General features: G+C 55.5%; 2 protein-coding genes across 3 annotated transcripts; both read left to right on the forward strand.

Moving 5' to 3' along the window:
* The first annotated feature begins 311 nt into the window (after positions 1-311).
* OTOS (otospiralin) lies at positions 312-1715 on the forward strand. 2 transcript variants are annotated; one of them, XM_032406869.1, is made up of 4 exons: positions 312-403; positions 532-634; positions 768-800; positions 1482-1715. In XM_032406869.1, the coding sequence occupies exons 2-4, from the start codon at positions 577-579 to the stop codon at positions 1664-1666; spliced, it is 276 nt and encodes a 91-aa protein (XP_032262760.1). In that variant the 5' UTR covers positions 312-403; positions 532-576; the 3' UTR covers positions 1667-1715. The 2 variants fall into 2 exon arrangements, with proteins under 2 accessions (XP_032262760.1, XP_032262666.1); XM_032406775.1 differs by lacking the exon at positions 312-403 and having other exon boundaries at positions 410-634.
* Positions 1716-5128: 3413 nt separating this feature from the next.
* On the forward strand, positions 5129-9898 carry COPS9 (COP9 signalosome subunit 9). The gene is made up of 3 exons (XM_032389887.1): positions 5129-5235; positions 7078-7150; positions 9636-9898. The coding sequence occupies exons 1-3, from the start codon at positions 5173-5175 to the stop codon at positions 9671-9673; spliced, it is 174 nt and encodes a 57-aa protein (XP_032245778.1). The 5' UTR covers positions 5129-5172; the 3' UTR covers positions 9674-9898.
* Positions 9899-17145: the final 7247 nt, after the last annotated feature.

Below are 17145 nucleotides of genomic sequence, written 5' to 3' on the forward strand. Positions count from 1 at the left end.
GCCCCAATGTCAGACTTAGAATGTCTTTCTCTCCCGGTGCAGAGGAATTTGTGTTTATTTTGAGCACTGGTGTTGAATTCAGTCCTAAAAATCCCAGTCGTGGCCTGTGCAGAGGTGTTTTCCTCCCAGTTTGCTCCTTGGATCAGATTCCCACGAGTGGACGTTCAAGGTCCTGCTGCTGGCAAGAAGCCCTCAGTCCTCGGGCCGGGGATAAAATATTCAGCTTGACGGCTCAGGAAGGTGACGTCCGCCTCCTTGCCCCCAGCCTTTTATAAAGAGGAGCCTGCGGGCTGGCAGCAGAGGCCCATCCCGGCTGCACCGGCTGAGCACCCGGAGTGGGAGGCAACCTCCGGAGGGGCAGACGCAGGGTCGCCGCCTCCAATTAGGAACGGCCAGCTGACAGGTGAAACGGAAACTGCTATGAAAACCCTGGGAGCTTGTCTGGTTACCAGAGCTGCTTTCCAGGGAGTTGCCGGGGGTGGGGGTGGTGGGGAGAGGCTGGTCCCACCCCCTGGGTCCCTCCCGCTGCAGGTGGACCGGACCTTCGTCAGCTGGTGGAGGGCCTGCCTGGGGGAGATGAAGGCCTGCTTGGTGCTAGGGCTGGCCCTCTGCGTCCTGCTGGGACCTCTGGCGGGTGAGTGGCGGCTCTGTCCCTCCTGCTGTCTCCCTGGCCGCTTAGGCAGCTGGTGTGCGGGGCTGTGTGTGTGTGTGGGGGGGGCCTGCCCTGAGGGGCTCTCCGGAGTGACTGCCCTCCTCTTCCTCTGCAGGGGCCAAGCCAGTGCAGGAGGAGGAGGAGGGAGGTACTGTATTGCCCTCTTGTTCTTTTCTTGTGTGTGTTTGGGTGGGATGGGGTCGGAAGAGGGAGCCGGGTGGGAGCTGGCTTCTTATCCTGAGCAAATGAAGCAGGAACCCTGGGTCAGCTCAAGGACAAGCTATGCAAGCAGAGGGACACGAGCCTCTTCCCTGGGCCCTGACCTCCAGCCACCTGGAGACACACAGGGCAGGAGGGACTCTCTGAGCCCCTGAGGCTTGGCATTCTCACCCTCAGCCTGGACTCACCCCACGGCCCTCCCACCCGAGTCCTACCTCAGTGCAGTGGCATCTGGACTCTGGGGCTGTGGGCTGTGGTCTCCTCTGAAATCCCACCAGGATGCCCCCACACCCTCCCTGCCCAGCATCTCCATGACAGGGGCCAGATTTCCCCCTCCTTGGCCTCTCCCTCTCCCCCCTCTCCTCTCCCTGAGCTGTTCCCCAGACCAGGAGTCCCGAGAGGGACATCACCCAGATGACAAGGCTCCGGGATACCTCCACGGAGGACCAGGGGTGTCCCAGGTCTCGGCTCCCAGCTGGGAGGGCCCCTTCACTGCCTGCAGCCGCTGCACTGCTGGGCACCATCCACCTGCCCGGCGGCATCACGGAGGGGCAGCTTCAGGGCAGGACCGGTGGGGACAGCGCCTGAGGCCGGTGGCTGTGTCTTTCAGACCCCTATGCTGAGCTGCCCGCCATGCCCTACTGGCCTTTCTCCACCTCTGACTTCTGGAACTACGTGCAGTACTTCCAGACCCTGGGGGCCTACCCCCAGCTTGAGGATATGGCCCGCACCTTCTTCGCTCACTTCCCCCTGGGGACCACGCTGGGCTTCCATGTCCCCTACCAGCAGGACTGAGCACCAGCCTGGATCCCTAGCCTCATGCTCAATAAATTCCTGACTTAAGACGCACAAATGCTTCTGGTTTTCTTTCAAGAAAGCCCCAGTCAGGCCACGTTTCCTTTCTTATTTGACAAATGAACCACAACTCTCACTCAGGACCTGCCGTACGTGTCACCCTCTTACCTAAGCTCACAGCCCCTCGGCGGGGGGGGTGCTGTAGGTGCCCCGGAGTGCAGGGGGGAAACTGAGGCAAACAGACACCAGGGCACTGCCTGGCTTATTGACGGGACCCAGATCCAGGCAGCCACACCCCAAAGCCCCTGCCCTCAGCCACGGAGGCCAGCAGCAGCCGGACCCCCAGCGGCCACCCCTGGGCTGGGGGCCCTGCCTGTCCCCGCTCCCTGCAGTGTACTCCTGAGGGCCGTTCACACCAGCGCAGCAGGAACCCAGCCTGTGAGGAAGGGCCAGGGCCTGGGTGCTCTCTGTCTGTAAGGGGAGGGCCCCCGAAACCTGGGTGCCAGCACGGCAGCCTCAGGGCCTGTGGGGGGAATGGGGCTACCTCCCCTGGGTGCTCTGGAGGGAGGGAAGGCCCGGCAGGCCATGTGCACGGTGTCTCTGGGACCATCCTGTGGCACTGGGCCGGCTACCGCGCAGGCGGTGAGCAACCCCCCACGGGCAAGCGTACAAGCTTACAAGCCCCAGACCCTGCTGGTCACCTTCCACCGGATGAGAGGAAATTGCTCTAATGGGCTATAGCCAGCTTCTCTTTTGAAGTAAAATAATGGGAAACACTGAGTATTTAAATATAGGTGGGGAGGAAACTCTCCTAGGCCAGGGCACAGCCACCCAGCTGGGTGGGGAGGGTGCTGGAGGGAGGTAGGTGCCCAGGACAGCAGGACGGCCTCCCGTGGTTGTCCCTCCCACTCCAGCCACGCTTCCTGCCACCACTGCTGGTGCCCCAGGGGACATTCTGCAGAGGAGGCCTGGCCGGTGGCTCTTCATCTCTTTCTTTCCCCACCTTGAGCTAGTGTGAATTTGGCTTCTCTAAACTAACTTCAACAGCACAAAAGTCCGGATTCACAGGATAGCCAGGCGAGAGGATGGGTCTTCAAGTTCCCACTGGGGACAGCTGGACTCGACCAAACATACCAGACAACAGACACGCTTTACAGCAGGATTTCCATGTTGTTCACTAGCACGTCAATTCGAGTGTGTGCACGGTCACATTCCCCTCGGACTGTCACGCTGCCTGTTAGGGCGCGCGTTAAAGAACCATGGCTGTACCCCCCTCTCTGCAGGCTGCTGGGGAGGAGCAAAATCCAGGCTCGTTCCGGGGAAGAGCACGTGGTGCCCTGGCCAGACCCCTTCCTCGGGCTCGGGCATCAGCAGCCCACAGCTGCCCCAGGGACACCCAGCTGCATTTACGTTCTTAAAAGGCCTCACTTCTGTCCTTCTCTTCTCAGAGGAAGAACCCCCACCCAGGGCCACCCTCGGCCAACCCCCTACCTGCTGAGCTCGCAGCCCCTGGGGCATTCCACTCCTGGTCAGGACTCAGACCTGGCTGCGGCCCTCCCTGCTCACCTCAGCACCCAACAGGCTCAGTTCTCCTCTGTGCACCCCCTCCTGACTCCCCCCGCCGCAGGCAGACCTCGTGGGGGACCCTCCACTTCCTGCCCCGTGCCCTCAGCCCCTCACCCCCAACGCTGCACCACTGAGCTCCTCACCAGGAGCAAGCACCACCTATGGCCACTGCCTTCTCATCCCTGCCACGGTGGCTGGGAATGGGGCTCCCGTGATTTGAAACCGCTCAGAAGAGAAGCCTGTTGGTGGCCACAGAGTCGTGGCTTCCCTGGTCTGACTTTCGCTCTGGTACTTCAAGGTGATTCATGTCACCGTGACACCTGAGGCTCACCCACACCCCCAGCCTCTCCTCCCCTCTCCCTGAGCCCTGCCTGCCCACGTGGGTCACTGTCCCCCTCAATCTGGGCTCATTCCCTGTCTTCCTGCCCTGACCCCCCACCTCTACTTTGCTCACAGCCCAGCCCCCAAGCCTACCTACTTCCACAAGTCTAGCTCAAGTATCTCATGCTCTCCCTCCCTCCCCCCTTTCCTTCCTTCTCCCTCCCTCCTATCCCCTTCTCTCATTCACATACTTGTAAAAAATTATGATAAAATACATATAACATAAAATTTACCGCTGTAACTATTTCTAAGTGGCACCAAGCACATTCACACTGTTGTGCATCCGTCACCCCTAGAACTTTCTCATCTTCCCCAACTGAATCTCCTTCCCCATGAAACACAGACTCCCCATCGGTCCCCAGCCCCTGGCACCCGCCCTTCTGCTCTCTGTCTCTGTGAATCTGACCACTGTAGGGACCTCGTGGCAGCGGGGTCATACGGGATGTGTGTGACAGCTCATTGCACTCAGCGTAAAGTCCTCACGCTTCATCCATGTTGTAGCATCTGTCAGAATTACCCTCCTTTTGCGGCTGGATAGTGTTCCCTTTTATGTACCTATAGAACACATCTCGCTCATCCATTCAGCTGTCCATTAACACGGGCTGCTTCTACACTTTAGCTCTTGGGGATAACAGTGCTCTGAACACAGGGGTGCAAATATCTCATGAAGACCCCGCTTCCACTCCCTCTGGGTTTTTATATAGCACCTGTTCTAAGGGGTGTGAGGTGGTTTTGATTTGCATTTCCCTAATGCTTAGTGGTGTTGAGCATGTTTTCATGTGCCTCTTGGCCATTTGTCTATCTACTCCAGAGAAAGGTGTATTCAAGTCACTGCGTTTGGATTGGGATTTGTTGTTGTTGAGTTTTAGGGGTTCTCTCTAAATTCTGGATATTAACCCTTTAGTGAGTGTGTATATGTGTGTACATATAGATCTGCATATATGCGTGTAATTTGCAAACATCTCCTCCCATTCTGTGGGTTGCCTTTTTACTCCGTGGACCATTCACATTCTTTTTTGTAAAGTATAGTTGACCTACGATATCATATTAGTTTCCGGAGTACAACACAGTGATTTAACAATTGCACACAATCTGTCCCGGTGCAAAGTTATTACAGTGTCATCGGCTACAGTCTGCAGGCTGTACTCTTCATCCTCCAGACTATTTTATTTATTATCTTTTTTCCGGAGACATTCACTTCATAGCTGGAAGTCTACCTCCTCACCCCGCTCCCCTACCCCCCACCCCGCCGCTGCGGCTACCACCAGGCTCTTTCTGCCCACGCACATTCTGTAACGGGCATCTCTTGGGCCCCCCTGCGTGCCAGGCCTTTCGGGCCGAACTGTCTGTGGCCGCCAGTCACCCCCGAGTCCCTGCGCAGCTTCCCCGGAGCGCTGACGGGCTGGCGGGAGACCGGGACCCGCCGCACCCCAAGTGCCGGGGGAACCATAGAGTCGGAGGTCCTCCGGCGTCTAGACACGCCACGGCCGAGCGCGCACCGGAAGAGGCGTCAGGCGGGCCGGAAGTGTGCCGGGGAGGCGGGAGGCCCCGCAGGCGAGATGAAGCCGGCAGTAGACGAGATGTTCCCTGAGGGCGCCGGGCCCTACGTGGACCTGGACGAGGTGAGGAGGCCCGGGGCGGGCGAGGGGAGGCGGCGGCCGGGCGAGTCCGTGGCGCCCTGCAGCCCGCGCGCCGGGGGCTCCCCGCCTCGCTGCCACAGTCCACCTCGGGGCCGGGACGTCGCCGCCGGGGAGCGCGACGGCTGACAGGCTGGGCTTGAGCTGTGCTGGGCGACGTGGGGCGGAGGGTGGGCTTTGCGCGGACCGCGTGCTGCCCGGGGCCTGGAATACGTCTTATGCGGAGGGAGCACGGCTAGAGCGAGGCTGGAAGCGGCCGTCGGCCCCGGGGCGGCGTTTGGCAGGCGCGGGCTCTGCGCGGTGACCCCGGCCTCTCGGGCGATTGTGCGGGGTGAGCGGGTGGTCTCGCCGTTTTGTCGCACCGCGTCGTGGCCGCAGGGCGGTCTCGGCCGCTGCTGGTGTTCTCTGAGCCGGCGGCACCCAGCCCAGCCCCGGGTGTCAGGGCCCCCTGTTCTCTTCCCCAAAGCCTAGGGGCCCGACCTGTGTCTGTGCTCCTGAGGTCGGTGTGGCCGGGAGAGGCGGCCTGCAGACGCCGAGTGCACAGAGAGTTGGAGGCGCCCGATAGAAGCGCCCTCCCGGCTGTGGGGTGGCCCGGCGCAGGCTTCGGAGGGAGAGCCGCCGACGGCGGGCGGGTGCCGAGGCCGTGCTGGTGTTCGCCCGGGAGGAGCGGAGTGTGAAGGGCAGGCAGGTCCTGCGGTGCAGCCGCGCGCTGTAGGTGCCCGAGCCCGGGGAGAGCAGCCGGAAGGGGGGCGAAGCATCCAGTGGCCGGAGCTGTGCTGGGCAGGTGGCCTCTCTGCACCCCACTCCCGAAGCAGGCACACCCCGCCTCTCCGTTCTTCGTTAGTCACCGCCAGAGGCGGTGTGGAGTCGCTGGAGGGGGGCGGAGGGGGGCGCAAGGCTTCCTGGCCGGTCCCTCTGGAGTTTGGGGATTAGGTTTGGAGGCGGGAGAGTGGACTGCGGCTCACAGGAGCCTTGGGGAGGGTCTGGAAGAAGGGAGCACCTGCGATGGAAGTGGGGGCAGACCGGGCGTAGTAGCGAGCGGTGGCCTCTGCATGGCTCGCTGTGGTCACGGGAAGGGAGGCAACTTGAGAAGAGAGGAGTCAGAGCCCTGGGCTTTTCTCGGGTTTGGGTTCCTGAGAGCAACCATGAAAAGGAACATGGGAGGCGTGCAGCTACTCCAGAGCCAGGAAAGGTCAGAGCAGACCGCCTTGGAAGGTCAGGGGACAGGGCAGCCGCAGGGACCTGTGGGCAGAGGACTCTGCTCCGACCACCCCTGTGTGATTCTCACAGACACCCCAAATCTTGAACGCGTCAGATTGCCCGGCTTCGGGTGTCGCATAGTTTTACTGCCACCGTAAGCTGTGGCAGTGGGAGGTGCTGTGATGACACCCCCACCAGAGCCCCGGGTCAGTAGGGCAGTTTCCCAAGGAAAATGGTGTAATTCCCAGAAGAAGCAGGGGGCAATCCAGAGTAGAGAGATCGTTGGCACGGTTTTGCACACGTTTGGGGCCTCTGTGGCAGCGTCTTACAGGGAATTAGGACCTCGCTCGAGGTTTACAGAGAAGTGGTGTTCAGGGCAACAGCAGGATTCTGTTTAAAAAGCAGGAGGAATCAAGGAGGGTAAGACCCAAGGAGACCTTAAAAATAATTCCTTGGAACGCCGCCTCTCCCATCCGCTTCCTTTGCCTGAAACTAAATTTTGACTCCAACCTGGGCACCTTTCCATCCCTCGCCTTCCTCTGCCGAGGAGTGGTGTGGGCCCTGTAGGGCGCTGTCCCTGTTCTCCCGGAAAACAGCACTGACACCACGTCACCTTTCCCTTCCCAGGCAGGAGGCAGCACGGGGCTCCTGATGGACTTGGCAGCCAATGAGAAGGCAGTTCATGCAGACTTTTTTAATGGTAAGGATGCTGGGATTGGGGATTCCAGTTTTAGTCTGAATGTTTCTTTTGTGTGTTACACGGTGGAAGACTGTGGCGTGACTGATTGGGGCCGTGGAACAGGAAAGCCAGATGCGTGCCATTCGCAGCGCGCAGTGCAGTTTGTACAAAACAACAGCACGGGCTGTTAACGCTGGCGGTCAGCCCTGTGTTTTACGAGACAAAATGGTGTAAAATTGCTCCCAGTCTTGCATTCCAGTAGTTGAGCTTGAGCTGTAGCCGTGCTTTTGTCCCACTGAACCTGTCGCAGGGGCTGGTCTGTTGCTCGTGACCCGAGATGGGTGTGGAACCCCGCCGGGCTTTCTCATCTCTTCTGTCAGGAGGCAGCTGGTTTTCCTGCCTTTCCTGCGTGCTGCTGGGTTCTAGTCTCTTGGCTCCCTTCGCAGTGACAACCAGCTTTCCTCGCCCTTTTCTCTGAAAGCAGGACTCGTGCTGAAGAGCTTTCGTGCTGCTTCCCAAGAACATGGATGGTAAGCAGGGAAAAACCAAGTTGTGCGACATCTTCCCACAGGCTACAGGGCTGTTTCTCTTGCTGTCTTCTGATTTCCTGAGGCCTTGTTCCTATGGATTAGATTCTTACTAAGGGTTCAAATCATGAGCGGGAATGCAAGACAGGTCTTGTTAGGAGACTCTCTGTCATCCTTCTCGTCCACAGTGCCTGCCACTACAAAGAACTGTCGCTAGTTGGTGGCAGCTGGGATGCTACGAGGCCACACTACCGGGTTTGATGTACCAGATCCCCCCTGGAGCCCGAGTCCATGTTATCTTATCTGACATCTTTTCGGCAAGTTGTTGCCTAAAAAGAGAAGCCAGGCAGCTTAATTAGGTGCCTTCTTCCCAGGGAGGCTGGCCACTCTACTGAGGTGACATCTGGGTTGCCACTAGCCTTGAGGATGGGGACAGCCTTTCCCTAAGGTCTCCAGAGACGCCATGTGAAAGCCCTCACTCACGTGGGGTGACCTTGGGGGGCCCTCACCCCGGCAGGGCAGGGTGATATCTAACACCACCCAGCCTGCTCCCACGTGTGATGATCTTCAACGTCCCATGCATCCTCTGGATTTACAGACCGTTGGCTGTGTTCTAGTGTTCGAGTTCATGCGGTTTCTGAAAATAGCCCTCTAATTCTGCCAAAAGGGCATCTGGGAGGGACCTGGGCTGCCCTGCTGAGGGAGTGTGAGCAACATGAGCAGTGTGGGGCCTTCCTCCCTCTGGGTCAGGGCTGGAAAGGGAAAGAACACAGAAGAGCTTCGTGCTGCATTGGTCTGCCCGCCGACAGAGTTCATGAGGCGCGTGCCGCCCCATCAGGTTGTGGCAGCCCCGCGGGTTCGGAAAGCCACTTGCTGTGAGAAAGCCATGAATGCTTTGGACAGAGTTTCTCCTGAGTCCTCCTTGCTCATGGAGCAGAGCTTCTGGCCTCTGGTCCCCTGGGCACTGGGGTTCAGACCATGAACAAGGCTTGCTCTCTTCACTCACTGTGTTTGATAAAGTAGGGGAGCGTTAGACAAGGCAGCACGCAGGGACAGCCATGGCGAGAGCCCTGGCAGAGGTGGGTGGCCTTGTTTCTAGGAGCACATCAGAGGGCAGTGTCTTGGGGGAGGGGGTGATACCTCAGGGGTTGGGGGGGTGTGAGGAGTTAGCTGGGGCTGGGGGCTGGGGGAGAAAGTGCACAGAGCTGTAGGACCACAGGCCAGCCCCAGCCCCGCTGCGGTGGGACCACCCACGTCAGTGCTGAGCAGAGGTGGTTGGGACACCGCCCTCCCTGATGGCCTGTGACAGCATGTGGAGACGCCCCCGGGGCCTTCCACTCACCTCCTTCCAGCTCACTGTTTATCCTGCACAGTTTGAACTCATGGGACTATGAATAGACCCTCAGTTTTCCTTTCCCCATCATGAGAGCAGGGCATGCCTGTGGTAGATGGTTTAGGAAAGCCATAGACAAATAAATAGAAGGGCACAGTGACCCTGACTGCCACCCATCCAGTAAATAGCATGCTGTGAGTGTGTGGCCCTTCTTCCAGTGGGAAGGGCTCGGACTGTCTCAAGCATGACCATCGGTTGGACTCCCTTAAAGACAGCCATTCTTGCATGGCTCAGTTCTTCCAGCACCTTCCTCCCACCTGCCCTCTGCATTCTCGTGCTTGCATGGGGTCTTGCATGGGGTCTTGTGCCCGCCAGCCTTCTGGCTGCGTCACCTCCACCTCCACGCATTTTCTTAAGATTGTCACCTAAATAGAAGATTAAAGTTGCCTTCTACACCACTCTGTCCCTTTGGACGATATAACCTCTGCTGGATAAAATCGAGTCTGTCGTGGGAAAAGTCCTTTATTTAGATTGTTTACTGCTTTTTCTCTATTTTGAATGACTGTGTAATTCATATTTTGAAGTTATTTTCTCAGTTGTTTACCTTGTGTGCCCCATTAATATGTGGTTTTGTTCGTTTACGTAGATTTTGAAGATCTGTTTGATGATGATGATATCCAGTGAGACGCCGTCCAGCGGTGCGTGTGGTCATGTGTGTTACGAGGTGGTGTGGCGGAGTTCCTCAGAGGACAGCTTCAGATGGTCCTAAAGAACTCGTGGATGTCACTTGAAATTAGGAGATGGTTAACCAAGAAAGAGAAGGATGGTTTTAACTATCTGCATGAGGCCCGCTTATCTCTGAATGTGAACAATTTTTGTCCTTCAATTAAAAAGCGATGCCATCATTTGCAGGGTAATTTTAATTCTTGGATTTTCGAGCAAATATTACAATGCCTAAAAGCCTCTGTGCATACGTGTGGGTGCATGTGTGTGTTGACATAGTGAGTGAAACACGTTTGTCAGCTTACAAATACACTGCTTTTTTCCTGAACTCAGTATTGAGTAATTATGAGGCTCACAGCCTGTGAAGTTGTGTTCGTATTAGATCACTAAGCAGTGCTGGGTGTATAGGGGGCCCTCCTCGTGGCACTCTGTTAAGACCTTCCTGTAGTGGGCAGGTGTTCATGGCACGTTTCCCCCACCACATCGGGCCTGGCGTCACCTGTGTAAGCCCCAGAACAGCTGCTGTCCCGAGATCTGAGGCTTGAAGACTCAGGACAGCTAGACAATGACCCTGACAGAGGTGCCCTCCTCTTGAGAAATGTGTATGTTGTGCCGTTCCAAAGGGAATGTAACATGGAAGGGGATAAAAGGTGTTTTTGTCTTTCTCCTTGGCCCAGCTCAGCAATAGATAATGGCTGTAAAAATTAAGATTCCTATTTCATGTCGATCTCAAAGCGAAGAGTGTTTCTTCAACCAGGAAACGCCCATGCCACAGGACTGCCGCAGTCCCCATATTTTAGAGTTAAGCAGGGCACGTGCCGACCTCCCCTGGGAGAACGCGCTGAACAGTATCACTCCTGATGGCCTGAAGACAGATGAAGTCCGAAACTGGAGGAGACCTCACGTCTGATGTGTTCTTGTGAGTGGTGTGCGGGTTTCCAGTCCGTCATTCGGACAGTGCTCCTGCCCTGAGAGCACGACAGCCGAGGCCCTGGGAGGACTAGTGTGGCAAGCTTCCCTGGCCCGGAGCGAGAGCAGGGTCACAGCCTACCGTCCCTGCCAAGATGGGACAGACGTGCTCTGTGGTGTCGGAAGCCCCTTCTTCTGAGGCTCGGCTCCGGGGCTGGGACTCAGCGCTGCCTCTGTGTCAGAGACTCAGAGGGACAGGCTTCCCCGCAGGTGAGCTGCATGCTATCTGCGTTCTGAGAGCGACTTTCTCAGGTTTAGTTTAATTCACGTTTTTACTGTGTCCTAAGTGGGTTCCCCAGAACAGGCCCCAGGTGTCTGTGGGGATCACCAGTTTGGGGTGAATTCTTTGGTGGTTACCCTACAGTCCTCGTCCATTGAGGTTTACAACAGAGTCCCGCGAGGCTTGTGCTGCACTGTGTTGGGGCAGGCCTTGGCTCAGCCCTGCAGTGACCCCGCAGCGACCCATGTGTCATGTGTCACCGAGGAGCTGTGGGCCCTACCCAAACACCTCGCTTCTTGGACCTCCGTTCCTCATCGGCAGACAAGGCCCTCAGTCCCTGAGGTGCCCCCTGGTTCTTGGATCACTGCTTTTCAGCAGGAGGGAGGGAGTGAGGTGAAGCAAGGAGAATGACGCACAGGAATTTGATGGCACAGCGGGCCCCAGTGAGAAGCTGGCGTGAGGACCCCACAGGGCTCTGTGTGGGCCTTAGAATTCCAGACTAGTCTGGTCCAGGCAGCTCTGTGGATGGTAATCACGTGTGTGTTGCACGCGGTGAGACCTGGTTAAACATTTGAGCTGTAGACCACCCTTTGCCTTCACAGAATCTGCAGCTTCTTGGGACTGAGGCCCAGAGACGGAATTTGCATCCTTCCCCTCGCTCACCGCGCTGCGCCTTGGCCAGCCCCGTCAGGGAGCGGCGAGTACGTTAGGGGACACACAGCAGCTTCCGCTTACTTCTGTGCCTGTGCTGACGCCTTTGGCAAAACTCTTGCCATTGTTAGTAATATATTTTTTATTGATAGTGACAAAAACACACTTATTCTCGCTTCTTATACCTAATTGCCTTGATCACAGGGATGTGTGTGCCCATCTCTGCCACATTTAGAAATGCTGTGTAAGTTACGCCACAGCTGACCCCAGGCCGGCTGCCAGCCGAGTTGTGGGACGTGAGAAGGTGGGGCACAGCTGGGCTGGAATGGCTGCTGGCTCCTTGGAGAACTGGCTGAGGGCGAGGAAGACCTCTGGAAGCCTGGAGAAGACTCTTCAGTGAGGACGGGAGGGAGCTTTTGCACCAGCGCCCTTGAGAGGGAGCAGGGATTTGTTGGCAGGCTGGAAGGATGGGCGAGCAGAGGACAGCTGCCCTGGGCTCTGGGACCCTGGACAAGGCCACCTCCTGGGTTCCTCTGCCATGGGCTTCTTTGGCCAGGTAGAAACAGGGTTCTGACGGTGCTGGCTGTTCCTGTCCCGGTGTCCTCCCTCCTGGCTGTTGTGTCCCTGAGAAGGCCTCCAGTTGGTGCACCCACCCTTGGTCCCACCCCCTGGGACGACTCAAACCCCTGCAGTTGGGGAAGCACCTTTCTACAAAGGGGAAGGCGTCTAAGGGTTGGCCACCACCCCATGGCTGTAATGGGATCTTTGGAGAATATTCTGCTAACGTTAACTGTTTGGGAATCCTTGCGATCCAAAGCTACTGGTTCTTGGATGTGAGGATGCTAACGCGAGGGAGCCCTTTCCAGACCTTGTGACCAACCATGTGGGTGTGGGGCTTGGGAAGCAACTGGACAGTAAGCAACTGTCCATGTCTCCCACTGTTGCAGGACTGCAGTCAGTGCCTCTGAAGGGACTGTCTCCTCTCCTGGCCCTCTGTCTCCTGGGCAGGGACAGCGTTTGCCCCACGCCAGCCTTGGCCTTTATCAGGACTCCGGATACCGCCAGGGTGGGGGCAGGCCTCTGAGCTCCTGCACAAACACCAAACAGCTGGGCTAAGCGCGCTTCCAAAACAAGTCACATTTTTTAAAAAGCAGCATAAGTGATTTTAGAAATCTTACTGCTGTGAATTCTGCCTGGAGCCAGAATGAGAAAGTGCTGAGGAGAGGTGCTCAGATAAAAAGGCCCCTTGTTTCTCAAGAAGCTGAAGACGGACACTGAGGAGCAGTCACAGAAGCAAGGCCTCGGCCAGGGGCAAAGGCAACTGAACCCCACCCCCCCACGCTCTGCCTTTGCTCCCTCCCAGGCACAGCCTCAAGGGGAATGAGCAGCTTGCCCACAAGCACCTCGAGGCCTTGTCTTCACCTCCTGCATCCAGCTCAGGTCAGCACGGGAGGTCAGCCACGCTGTGAGATCTGCAGGTGCCCATTGTGTTGTGTGAATCATCGTTACCCCTGACGAGTCAGAAAATGAGCTACTCATAGGTATGGCTCTGATGGCTTTTTATCACTTGTGTAATTTTGGGGAGGGCATGTGATTCCCTGGGAATGGCAAGTGCCCTGCAGTCCAATACGATTATCCCTTGAGGAGGGGTGGTGGCAAGGATGTCCAGGCAGTCCCCTGACCTGAGGATGACTGTGCACTAGAGGGACAACTTATAACCAAGCAGTGGCTGCCACACAGTAGGTGCTCAATCAATGTCTGTTAGACGTAAATAAATGGCACCAGTTTGCATTCCCACCAGCAGCACACGAGGGTTCCTTGCTCTCCACATCCTTGCCAGCACCTGTTGTTTCTTGTGTTGTTGAGTCTAGCCATCCTGACAGGTGTGAGGTGGTGTCTCATCATGGTTTCCATTTGCATTTCCCTGATGATCAGTGATGTTGAGCATCTTTCCACGTGTCTGTTGGCTATCTGGATGTCTTCTTTGGAGAAATGTCTGTTCACATCCTCTGTGCATTCTTTAATCAGATGATTTGGGGTTTTTTGGTGTTGAGTTGTATAAGTTCTTTATATATTTTGGATACTAACCCTTTATTAGATATGTCATTTGTAAATATCTTCTCCCATTCAGTAGGCTGCCCTTTTCATTTTGTTGACAGTTTCTTCCACTGTGCAAAAGCTTTTTATTTTGATGAAGTCCCAGTAGTTTATTTTTGCTTTTATTTCTGTTGCTTCAGGAGACACATCTAGAAAGAAGTTGCTATGTCCAATGTTGGAGAAATCACTGCTTGTCCTCCTACTAGGAGTTTTATGGTTTCCTGCCCCACATTTAGGTCTTTCATCCATTTTGAATTTGTTTTTGTGTATGGTGTGAGAAGATGAGAAGGTGGCCCAGTGTCATTCTTTTGCATGTAGCTGTCCAGTTCTCCCAGCACCATTTGCTGAAGAGACTGTCTTTTCCCCATTGCATATTCTTTCCTGTTTTGTCCGAGATTAGTTGGCCAAATAAGCAAGGGTTTATTTCTGGGCTCTTTTCAGTTCCATTGATCAATGTGTCTATTTTGGTGCCAGTACCATATTGTTTTGATGACTACAGCTTTTTTTTTTTTTTAATCTTATTTATTTATTTGAGGGAGAGAGAACACAAGCAGAGGGGAGCGGCAGAGGGAGGAGAAGCAGACTCCCCACTGAGCAGGGAGCCCAATGCAGGACTCAATCCCAGGACCCTGGGATCATGACCTGAGCTGAAGGCAGACACTTAACTGATTGAGCCACCCAGGTGTCCCATGACTATAATTTTGTAGCAGTGTTGAAATTTGGGATTGTGATGCCTCCGGCTTTGTTCTTTCTCAAGAAAGAACAGCTTTGGCTGTTCAGAGTCTTTTGTGGTTCCATACAAATTTTAGTAATATTTATTTTAGTTCTGTGAGAAATGATCCAGTAATTCCACTACTGGGTATTTACTCAAAGAAAATGAAAACACTAAGTTGAAAAGATATATGTACCCCATGTTTATTGCAGCATTGTTTTCGTTGTGCACCTGAAACTAATGTGACATCATGTGTCAACTACACTCAAAAAAAGAAAACAATAAATCTAAACAAATAATAGTGTATTTGATATGCAAGGGACTTTGAAAATAACCAAGTCCTGGGGCCTGCTGGAGAGGGGAGAGAAGCAGCCTGGAAAGGTTCTGTGCCCTGGCCAGCGTCCACACTGCAGCACCTCATGAGCCTCCAGCGTACCTCAGGGCAGGGGCACGGCTACACGCACAGCCAGACATGGGGCGTGGGGAGAGGCTGGGAAACCTGCATTCCCATTGTTCTTCAAGTCACACCTGTCTAGAGGGAGGCTGCTCTGACAGACCCCTGACCCCCCAGAGTCCTGGTGGTGGGATGGGCCAGACCTCACCTGGACCAAACAGGCCCAGCCAAATGAAACTGCTGCCCCCTCGCCTCCAGAAATGTGCAGGCTGTGCCGACCCTGCCTGGAGATGGGCAGAGGCTTCGAGGGCCCTGTGTGAGACTCTAGGCCTTGGATTCCTGGTGCTGGGGTGCATGCCTGCACTTTGCAGGGAGCTCCCCATTCCTGCTCTGGGGGTGACAGGCCATGTGGCAGCCCTCCCTGCTGCCCACCCCCACCCAGTTCATTAGATCATTAGACGGGGGTGGATCATGGCTCAGAGGCTGCCCAGAGAGAAGACAGACCCCATGGCCATTGGGGCCCCAGAGCTGAGCTGCAAGGCTGTGGACTCGGATGTCGGTGGGGCCAGTCCAGCCGTGTGTGAGATGCGTGACAGAGGAAACCAGGCCTCAGGCAGGAGGGACAAGTAACTGAGCAGCCGTGCTGACAGAGCAGCATGGGTCTTCCAGGCCTGAGGATTTCTGGCCCTGCAGGCCCAAGACTCCAAGAGATGGGGTCCTCACGTCAGCCCCAGGTGACCTCCTAGACTTGGGGCCCCGGGGCCCCTTGGGATGAGACCATTGTGTGAACACATCCCAGTATGGGGGCTGCCTGCCACACAGCCCATGGGGGACAGGGGACCTGAGCATGTGCTCCACATGCTGCCTGGTCAGGAGACAGGCAGATGGAGCACACAAGGCAGTGTCACCAGGCTCCCCGGAGCTGCTCATCCCCTGGGTGGTCCTGGGACAACTGCAGCCTCTCTGTGCCTGAGCCTGTGAAGTAGGGGTGCTGAGTGCATGTGATCCCAAGTTACACCCGGGACAGCCCCCTGTGCACGTGGCAATGCAAGCTACTAGTGCTGTGAGGACATTCGTGGGCCATAGGCATGCTGTGTCCTCTGTCCTTGGCTCCCCCCTCTTTCCTGAGTCCCTGAGTTCCTGTACTTGTAGTCACCGTCTGCCCACTGCACACAGGGATTCGCCCCAGGTCCCGCAGCTCTCAGGAGGCACCAGACCCTGGTCCTCAGGCTCTGACTGCATTCTCTCTCCCCAGAGATCATAGACAAGGCCAGGAGACAGACGGTGAATTTGGAAGGAGTCACAGGAACTGTACATCACAAAGGGCTGAAGTGCTAGTATTTACCAATGTAGGGCACTTGTGCAAAATGGCAGATGAAGCCACACATCAGACAGTGATGGGCACGGGGAACCCAGAAGACAATTCACAGAACCAACAGCCAGTGGCAGTAAATAGTTAAAGGTACTCAAAGTGTCCCAAAGTGGCAAAATGTCAGTTAAGGCAACAAGACATCACTTTGCTCACTAGAGGGGCAAACATTTAAAAAAATTTTTATTTTTACTTGAAGTATAGTTGACATGGGATATCAGTGTCGGGTGTATGACATAGTGGTCGGACAGTTCTATCCATGACTCAGTGCTCGCCACGTGACTGTGGTCCCCATCTGTCCCCACACAATGTGACAACAGTATCATTGGCCACATTCCCGATGCTGCACTTTCCATCCCTGTGACTTACTATTTTATAACCGGAAGTTTGTGCCTCTTCATCCCCTCCCCTATTCTGTCCACCCCCATCCCGCCCCTCTGGAAACCACCAGTTTGTTCTCTGTAGGTCTGATTCTGCTTTTTGTTTGTTTATTCATTTATTTTTTTGGATTTCACATAAATAAGTGAAATCATATGGTAGTTGTCTTTCTCTGACTTGTTTCACGTAGCATGATACCCTCTAGCTTCATCCAGGTCATTGCAAATAGCAAGATCTCATTCTTTTGTATGGCTGAGTGATATTCCATTGTGTGTGTGTGTGTGTGTGTGTGTGTGTGTGTGTGTGTGTGTGTGACTGTGTATGAGGAAAAGGTGAGGTGTAGAGAGGTAGGTGCTCTTATTTGATACATTTATACCTGTTCATCTACTACATGGAATTTACCTTTTGTTGTGTGTGTGTGCAGATGTGTATTTTGAGGGAGGATATATATGCGGTGTGTGCCTGTCCATATACAGTTCAACACACCTCCTCCTATGCACCCACCTCAGCCCATGGCTGTGATGATACACCTGGTACATGCTCACATATGTGTGTGGGTGTGAGTATGTCACAGAAGGTGGAACTCACAGCCTCATGAGGCAGGACAGTAAGTGAAGAGCCTGTGAAAACTGTGAGGGCAGGT

This window comes from Phoca vitulina, unplaced genomic scaffold (assembly GCF_004348235.1).
Source record: "Phoca vitulina isolate PV1807 unplaced genomic scaffold, GSC_HSeal_1.0 scaffold1, whole genome shotgun sequence".
In the NCBI taxonomy this organism is placed as follows: domain Eukaryota; kingdom Metazoa; phylum Chordata; class Mammalia; order Carnivora; family Phocidae; genus Phoca; species Phoca vitulina.

Excerpts from the sequence above, each read along its gene's own strand:
- OTOS (XM_032406775.1), top strand. The coding sequence starts at position 421 with ATGAAAACCCTGGGAGCTTGTCTGGTTACCAGAGCTGCTTTCCAGGGA. Across the intron at positions 635-767 it reads CCTGCTGGGACCTCTGGCGG|GGGCCAAGCCAGTGCAGGAG; the intron begins GTGAGTGGCGGC and ends CTTCCTCTGCAG. Across the intron at positions 801-1,481 it reads GCAGGAGGAGGAGGAGGGAG|ACCCCTATGCTGAGCTGCCC; the intron begins GTACTGTATTGC and ends TGTGTCTTTCAG.
- COPS9 (XM_032389887.1), top strand. The coding sequence starts at position 5,173 with ATGAAGCCGGCAGTAGACGAGATGTTCCCTGAGGGCGCCGGGCCCTAC. Across the intron at positions 5,236-7,077 it reads CCTACGTGGACCTGGACGAG|GCAGGAGGCAGCACGGGGCT; the intron begins GTGAGGAGGCCC and ends TTCCCTTCCCAG. Across the intron at positions 7,151-9,635 it reads TCATGCAGACTTTTTTAATG|ATTTTGAAGATCTGTTTGAT; the intron begins GTAAGGATGCTG and ends TCGTTTACGTAG.